Source organism: Poecilia formosa, unplaced genomic scaffold, assembly GCF_000485575.1.
Source record: "Poecilia formosa unplaced genomic scaffold, Poecilia_formosa-5.1.2 Scaffold265, whole genome shotgun sequence".
NCBI classification, from domain to species: Eukaryota; Metazoa; Chordata; class Actinopteri; order Cyprinodontiformes; family Poeciliidae; genus Poecilia; species Poecilia formosa.
This window is the reverse complement of record NW_006800204.1, coordinates 43,539-51,765: the sequence shown is the minus strand read 5'-3', so window position 1 is coordinate 51,765 and position 8,227 is coordinate 43,539. Positions and strand designations below refer to the sequence as shown.

The 8,227-nt window shown below is 43.4% G+C and overlaps 2 protein-coding genes across 2 annotated transcripts in view; both read left to right on the top strand.

Annotated features, from left to right (window-relative positions):
• LOC103150916 (anoctamin-7-like) overlaps positions 1–1,991 on the top strand; it is a 13,149-nt gene extending 11,158 nt beyond the window's left edge. Inside the window, exons 17-22 of the mRNA XM_007570694.2 lie at positions 3–140; positions 225–430; positions 503–633; positions 715–805; positions 1,034–1,153; positions 1,259–1,991. Of these exons, the coding sequence (XP_007570756.1) occupies positions 3–140; positions 225–430; positions 503–633; positions 715–805; positions 1,034–1,153; positions 1,259–1,333 (761 nt within the window). The 3' untranslated portion in view covers positions 1,334–1,991. The remainder of the gene's footprint in view (positions 1–2; positions 141–224; positions 431–502; positions 634–714; positions 806–1,033; positions 1,154–1,258) is intronic.
• Positions 1,992–3,371: 1,380 nt separating this feature from the next.
• Positions 3,372–8,227, top strand: part of ano7 (anoctamin 7) — a 15,263-nt gene continuing 10,407 nt past the window's right edge. The window contains exons 1-7 of the mRNA XM_007570646.2: positions 3,372–3,484; positions 3,593–3,708; positions 6,288–6,339; positions 6,586–6,701; positions 7,015–7,122; positions 7,194–7,330; positions 7,551–7,608. Coding sequence (XP_007570708.1) covers positions 3,619–3,708; positions 6,288–6,339; positions 6,586–6,701; positions 7,015–7,122; positions 7,194–7,330; positions 7,551–7,608 — 561 coding nt within the window. The 5' untranslated portion in view covers positions 3,372–3,484; positions 3,593–3,618. The remainder of the gene's footprint in view (positions 3,485–3,592; positions 3,709–6,287; positions 6,340–6,585; positions 6,702–7,014; positions 7,123–7,193; positions 7,331–7,550; positions 7,609–8,227) is intronic.

Below are 8,227 nucleotides of genomic sequence, written 5' to 3'. Positions count from 1 at the left end.
AGCGTGGTGGCAGAGAAACAAAATGCATCCTCTCCTGAAGGCAGGGGAGGGGACTCAGACGATGATGGACGTTTCTCCTTGGGAGGCAGATTACGAGCTGCTGGTCTGTGAGGGACTCTTCGGTGAATATCTGGAGATGGGTAACCAAAGCCTCTGTTTGCTCCAGAATCAAAGAGCCTCCATGACTGTGGGTTGTTTCTGAAATCTAGTGCTTCTCTTCTCAGTGCTTCAGTTTGGTTTCATCACCATCTTTGTGGCGGCGTGTCCTCTCGCTCCTCTCTTCGCTCTCATGAACAACTGGGTGGAAATCCGTTTGGACGCTCAGAAGTACGTGAAGGAATTTCGCCGCCCGGTGGTGGAGCGAGCTCAGGACATCGGCATCTGGTTTCACATCCTGCAGTTCATCTCACACATGGCCGTCATCAGCAACGTGAGTCTCCGGTCCTGATGAGGAGCAGCTTTCCTGAGAGATAGAAAATACTTTCCCAAAATCTGTTTCCAGGCTTTTCTCATTGCCTTCACCTCGTCCTTTGTGCCTCGGCTGTACTACCGTTACACCAGGGATAGCACCCTGAGCGGCTTCGTTAACTTCACCCTGGCAACAGCCCCGCTCAGCCACAACTCCACCTGCAAGTAATGGCCTCAATCTGCCTGTCCAGTACCATTGTCCCCCCAATGGCAGCAGGTTTGGACCTTAACATTGGTTTTGTGCAGGTATAGGGGTTTCAGGGATGATAACGGTGATTATCTGCCGGAGTACTTTCACCTCATTGCTATACGACTCAGCTTCGTCGTCGTCTTTGAGGTCAGTGTCTCTTACAGTTTCTAATAGTGCAAGGGTTTGACTTCAGTGTCCAACTTGAGGCGCTGACCGCCTTTTTGACGTGTGAAACGTGTTCGGTCTGAATGCCCTGCTAGTGTCATGGACTTTCACTGGAGAAGCTTTAGTTGAGTGAGAGCGCCATCAGAGGTGAGTGAAAGAAGCCGCTGTTGTCTGACTGATGATGTGTGTTTCACCATCTTTGTACCTCAGCATGTGGTCTTCTTCATCGGCCGACTGATTGACCTGACGGTTTCTGACATCCCAGAGGAGGTGGAGATTAAGATAAAGAGGGAGTACTACATGGCTAAACAGGCACTGGCTGAGAATAAGGTCCAACATTTAAATCCTTGAAGTTTAGTTTGAGCATCATTTCCTTTCAGTAGGCCGTGTGTTTGGCAGGAATGGTCTTAGATACATTTTCTTGTGTACCTCCAGGCTTTGGGGAAAGCCATGCTGCCGAATGATAAGGATGTTGAGTCAGGTCATCGTGGATCCAAAGGCCTACTATAATGCGATCACTGCGTTGCATTACCAACAATCTGAACACGACCCCAGAGAAAACGGATCCAGCTGACCTGAAGCCTGGCTGCATCAGAACTGACCGGTTCATGTGGAGGTTTTACAACCTGCAGAGCTGGCTCCTTCTGGATGTTTACTGGACTTATATAAAATAATTTAGCTTTCCAACTTGTCACAGAACAGTGTGCCGGTGAAGTGTCTTCCTACCTTTACCTTCTGAAACCAGAATCAAAGACCTGTGAGATTTCTGAGTAACTCTCCTCAGAACCTTGACCGACCCAGAGCTGAAAGCTTCTCAGGAACTTCCTCAAACAGAGGCTTGAAGTAGAACCACTGAAAATGAAAATGTCTTTTCTTCTGCTGCTGGAGGGAGCTAAAGGTTAGTCCAAGCGGCTTATGATGTACCATAATATTTAGAACAAGTTACATCCAGCACAGACATTCTGGATGTGGGAACTTAAATAAGGCTTAGCTTAGGCTATGAATGTTTGTGTTTTGGTCACTTGCAGTGATATAAATTAATCTGCTTCTGGAGCAGTAGGTTATTTCCATTTCTTCCGGCTGCTCAACTGTTGGTCAATTAATGTAGATTTTTTGAAGTATTTTAAGTTTAGCTCATTTCAAAGCAACACCAACTAGTCTTAGTGAGAAAAAGCAAATATTTACTGCAAATTTCTGAATGTTACATGTTTATTTTATAGGTCAGATGCGGTGTTTTATTTTTATTGTATTTTTGCTAATGCTTGATTAAAAATGAAATGTAATCGTTACATGTGAAATTATTAATTTTGTTGTTACAATAAAGAAACCATTGATTTGAAGGCATGTTTCATTCAGGACATTTCAGTTCATGTGATTCACAATACGTCTGATTGGTTCATAATAATTTGAACATAAAGGTCAAGATTTACTGAGCCCACCTGAAGGGTCAGGGCCAACCACATCAGACAAGAACTGATTTCAGAAACATTAATGATGTTCATCATGCAGTCCAGACAAAAACAGCTTGGTGTGAGACACGTGAGAGATGAAAAGTCAAGAGCTCAGAGGAAATGGAAACGTTGTAGAAAATCTTCAGAGTCCTGCCTTCTTTGACTCCTGAACTGGTAAAGAAGCTGCAGCAGATTGAAGAAAAAAGCCTCTGACCTCTGACCTCTGACCTGGAGGCTTTGAGCTGCAGAAACATGATTAATATTCAGTGGTAAGCTGCTGTTCTTCTGCGGCGCCAGCAGGTGGCAGCATGTTGCCTCATGTGACCAGTTCATTTTAGATCCTGGACTAAATATTTCACATTACTTTAATATGTAGCCTATTATACAAAAAACAGCTGCCATGATTTATAAAATAATTGTTTTAAATATGATGCTTATGGCATATTGTTTTTTTTAATTTTATTATTAACACATTTTTCCTCTTTTTTGTTAATTAAAACTACTCACTTCACGATCTGGTCTGAAAACTGTCAGATTTTCTTCTCTGACTCTTCTAATAAAAAATACCTTTTAAAAAGTGAAATCCGTTAATGGCGTGCATGTGGGCGGGGTTAGTGTGAAGGGGGCGGAGCTTCGCGGTCTGGGTCAGCAGCTGCAGGTCCAGACAGCTGCAGAGGAGACCTGGACTGTCTGCAGGTGAGCAGCCTGAGGAAACTGATCCTTCATATCACTTTGACTCACTTTTAGTGTAAACAGGAAAATCATTTATCTTCTTAAAAGACAGCAAAACATGAAGTTGATTCAGGAAATTGTTTTTCTTGTACATATTTCTTCTTTTATAGTGATTAACAACTTATAATAATCACTATATTCTTTTCAATGATCAAGCAGTGATACGAGTTGAGATTTAATTAATTTTGGTTGTTTATTCAAGCCGTTCTTTTTTTGTTTTTAAACTGGAATTAAGGACAATAATTTGAATTTGTTGGATTCTCTCTGATCCTCACAGGATCAAAACTACAAATTAAATCTAAACAGCAACAGAACTTTTAGACGGTTTCTGAATTTAAAACCACGATCTGAGCAGTTTTTGAATAAAAACCTCTGCGTGTTTCTGCTGAAGAATCAACAGCTCCTGGAAAAACGACTCCAGCACTTTGAGCTGCGCTGAATTTACTGGGGAAAGCGGTGGAAGTGCTCATTTAAGCAGGTAAGGCACCTGAACAGCGCGACTCGGAGCGACCGCAGACCTGATGACGGGAGAAAGACGACAGGATGTGAGCTGTGAGCTACTGAGCGGGTTTGTGAGTTTCCACAGGAGGAGGAGGAGAAAGGTGGGCGAGGATGAAGAAAAGCGCGGAGAAGAGAGAGGACAGTAGCACCCTCATTGCCATGGAAACGACCTCTCAGATGAACTACGGCAGTATCACCAAGGTATCGGCTTTCCATTCACCACAGACGAGGAAATTCAAACATTCAGAAGCTGTAGTTCCTCACGGTGTCCTGCTCGAGTCCCTGCTTTTTAAGTTGGGCGTTATTTTACCCTGAAAGCTGAACTTACAGTTTTTGACAGGCTAACATATCGGGGGCAGCTTCGTTCAGAAGGACGACGATTCATTCTCACTAAAACAGAAGAATAATTTGTCTCCGTGAAAATCTTTGCAGAACTTCTGGTTGCCTTAGTTTTGCTCCTGAGTCCTGGTCAGTGCTTATCTATTATCATACCGAGATGCTAAATGTTCTGCCTGATTTGAAATTAAAGCTATTGCTGGAAGCTAATTCATAACCCAGTGTAATCTTATTTTTACACTGAAACCCTTGTGCTGTAGGGAAATCTAAACATTGCCCTTCAGACACAGGAAATGTTTAAATTGTGTTCAGCTTTCGGCAGGAAGTGAACCAGTAAATCTACTTACAAATGTGCTCAAGTTTACATACCCTGGTGATTTTTTTTGACCATTTTTCAGCAAATAGAATCTAATAAAAGCTTAATAGATAGTTCCTACAAATCTAAACCGGATGTGATCCACACCATCTTAGTAGGCAAGTAGGAGGGTAGAGATCTCAAAAATTGTGTTAGATAGGGACGACGCTAGAGCTGGTTCAAACCTTGTGGCTTGTTTATTGTTGTCATAGCAACTCCATAGCAACTGTCATAACTGTTAGTTATGGTGCCTACCAAGATGGCTGTCAACTACAAAGTTGACGTTACATGAGAACTATGTATTGAAGAGGGCGTCGGTTTGCTGAATGTCCATCTCTACTACATGACCTTACAGCTCTTCTCACCAGCTTGTCCAGTAGCTCAAGTTCCTTGTCTGTGAGCTGCTTTTGTAGTCGTTTTGCTTTCCTCGAGACTCAGAAACCAGAAACGTCAGTGCAGGACTGGATGAAAGATACTAGGGTCTGTTGGGAGCCCGGTAACTCGCTCAGCTGTTCACACTCGTTTGTGTCAACATGAATGCACTTTCTGTGGCCAAAATCACCAGGGTATGTAAACTTTTGATCAGAGTCATTTAGGTAGTTTCTGTTGTCCTTACCATTCAAAAAGAGCAAACGCAGATGTTTGACAATAAATGGCTCGACCCAACCATTAAGTGAAAGGAACAGTTTTGGGTTGTCCTTTACATTCTCTTGAAAAATGGCCAAAAAAGTCGAAATTAGAGAAATTAGAGAACAGTGGGCTGTCTGTGTTCAGACAGCCCACTGTCTATCAAAATGCAAAGATCAAACAAATTTGAGCTCCGTACCTCCATTTCAGCCTTTGTGTCTGTTTTTTAAAGATTCATATGATTACAGTTCATGATTAAAAGCATGATGTGACCTCAGTAAAGCAGGGTTAGCATAGCTTGGCATTAAGCTTGGAACTGGAGGAAAACTGGTCACTCAGAGTGAAGCTCCGAGGCTTTCTCCTTACTGATGAGGAGCTGTGATTCATCAAGGCTGCAGCAGGAAACAGGATATCTGTGTGAGGAAGTGAGATCTTTGTTTTCTTCATCAGTGACACGTCTGTCATCAGCATCATTACCAATGATAAAGACATAAAAATCAGAATTCATGAGAACAGACCAAAATATACCATGATGAAAAGGAATCAGATGAGATTTCTACATGTAGAAAGAGGGGGTTAATGGCGCAATCAGCAGCATGCGTCATGCTTACAATGTTATCAGCTAATTATTAAGGAGGGACAGATAAAGCCTTGAAGGGGGCAGACCACTTTAGCAAGTTTTGAAGTTGACTGTTGCCTGCTTAAATCCAACTCTAGTTCATTTGCCTAGAAAGTCTTCTTCGGTTGGGGAGGTGTGAATGTGTTATCAAACTCTGAAACAGACCAAAAAAAACAAACTCTGGTCTGCCTACAAACTTTGATCTGGGTTCGGCTGAAATGAACTCTGGTTCAGTTTGAATGCCAAGCGGACCGAAAACCGCTCCAAAAGTAGGAAGTGGCCTACACTGCAGGGCATTCTGGGTAAATACAACCAAATCAAACATGTAAGCTTAGTGCTAGCAGGAGAAATATCTTATGGTCTTTATTCAAAGACCACAAGAGGAGCTGAGATTCAGCCAAGCTGTGGTTCTTGCTGCGGTGGTTCTTGGTGCAGCGCCCCCACAGGCCAGGAGGGGAACCGGTTGGTTTGACTCAGAACCACAGCAGCTGGAGGAGGAGCAGATGATGGAGTTCTGGTTCCAGTTGAACCGGACTATCAGGTGGTTGTTACATTTAGCAGTCCCTCCAGTTTTTTACGATCCTGTAATTATGGAAAATGTATGCAAAATCACTAGGGGGTTTTTCCGCGTTTTTGCATGATTTTGATTTTATTGTAAATTTTTCACTAAAATTGTCAAAAATACTGGGTTTAAGAGACTGCTAACTCTCACCTACAGGTGGCAGTATTTATTACTTCTACTACAATGCTGCCTCAGACTTACTTGATGTCAATGTATTGTCTGTGATCATTATGGCATGCAATAGAAAATCTAGTTTACAGAATATTCTTCTTGTTTTCCAGAAAGCAGCGACTCGGGACAGGAACGTGTTCAGTGATGGAAAGACTCGAATTGGTGAGATGGATTTTACTGAAACCCTTTACCAGAATTTATGTTAGGTATCATTTAACATCTTTTTACTGGAAAAAACTGAGATTAATTTCAGTATTAATGATTAAAATATTCTAAATCAGCTTACTGTTTAAATTCTACAGCTTTATGTTGTTAATAAAACATTCATTTGTTCATAAAGAAGAAATTAGGAATATCTTTTTCCATCTGCATGAGTAAGCTTTTGAGTGCTGTTTTCCTATTGGTCAGATTTTGTCCTGGTGTGGGAGGAGCTTCGGGGTGTTAATGAGAATGGCGCCACCCAGAGGAAGTGGAGGGAACAGTTTCTGAGGAGACTGAAACAAGTAGGCCTGCTGCAGGAGCAGGTGAGCAAAACAAACACACCTGAGAGTGAAGTCAAACCCAAACAGAGCGACATGTGAGTGAAACGGCTGCCTCTGATTGGCTGTGATGAGAAATGTGATGCCTCAATGTAAACAGTTCAAGGAACAGAACGGTCATAAATGTTTGTAAAGAGAGGTATGCAGGTCCAAGCCCAAATCATGAGTCCCCCACCACCGTGGCGGCGTTCTGTTTCCTGCTGTGCCAAATATTCACTTGTCCCTGTGTGTCCTGTAGAGTTTCTGTGGGGTTGGTGGGATCAGCATCACTCTGGTGGTTCTGTCCTGTTGTCCACAGAGGGTGGTCTCCCAGGTCAAGAAGAGGATCCACTTCATCCTCCTCAGCGCCCCCTGGAATCTCCTCTGCTACTACGCCGAGGAGATCAGTCTCAGAGCGCCCCTCCAGGTAAAACCCTCTCATGCAGCTGTCATACCTCTAGTGGACGTCCTCTCAGTGTGTCCTTCGTCCTCCTGCAGGTGGTCAACATTCCACTCACTAACTGGTCTGAAAGCTTCCTGTCCAAGCTGTCCCTCCCCAGTCCTCTGTCCCAGAACGTCCCCAACCCACCGCTGGAATACTACACCTGTCAGTTCAGGAACAACAAGCTGGAGAGGTCTGCAGTGTCTCTGTCCTCAGTCTCTGTCCTCAGTCTCTGTCCTCAAGTCTCTGTCCTCAAGTCTCTGTCCTCAGTCTCTGTCCTCAAGTCTCTGTCCTCAGCCTCCGTCCTCAGCCTCCGTCCTCAGTCTCCGTCCTCAGCCTCCGTCCTCAGTCTCCGTCCTCAGTCTGGGACCAGACTAGTTCCTGCTGCAGCATCACCTGTCCTCTATCTGCAGGTTCCTAGGAAGTGACAACAAAGAGACATTCTTTAAGACCACCCAGAGGCACATAGTGGTGAGTTCAGGAACTATTTGTTTCGTGGGAAAAAATTATCTTCTCTTACTCAGATTTGAAAAATATAGCATTCCACCAAATTACCTTTAACACCTCCTCTAAGAAAGTGAGCAAAATGTTGTGTTTTGTATCATCATATGCAGATGATATTCAACTGAGCCTGAAGTTACTAGCAGATTACCTTACTGTCTCATTCAGACGGTATTTCAGATCAAACCGTCACAGAATAAGTTAAATTCAAGCTGAAGCAGCATTGAATGCTCCTCGCCGCTCTGCGCCTTTCCGGCCTAATGGCGTCCATGTGAGCTCCGGCACCACCAACTCGTCGCTGTTATCAACGCTCTCATGCCATTCCCACACTTTTTTACTAGGCGACGCAATGACTAAATTTTCAAAATAACCTTCAATTCAGTTCAGTACGAGTCCAGCAGCAAGCCTTTAAAGACAGGCTGAAAACTAACTTTCCACACACAATAGTTATTGTGACTTCCCTTGTGGTGATGTATAAATGATGAGGACTTCCTGTAGTTTTTTGAGCATGTGGTCATCATGGTTTAGTGCAGTGGTTCCCAAACTTTTTCTTCTGCGCCCCCCCCCAGTGGTTTCCAAACATTTTCTG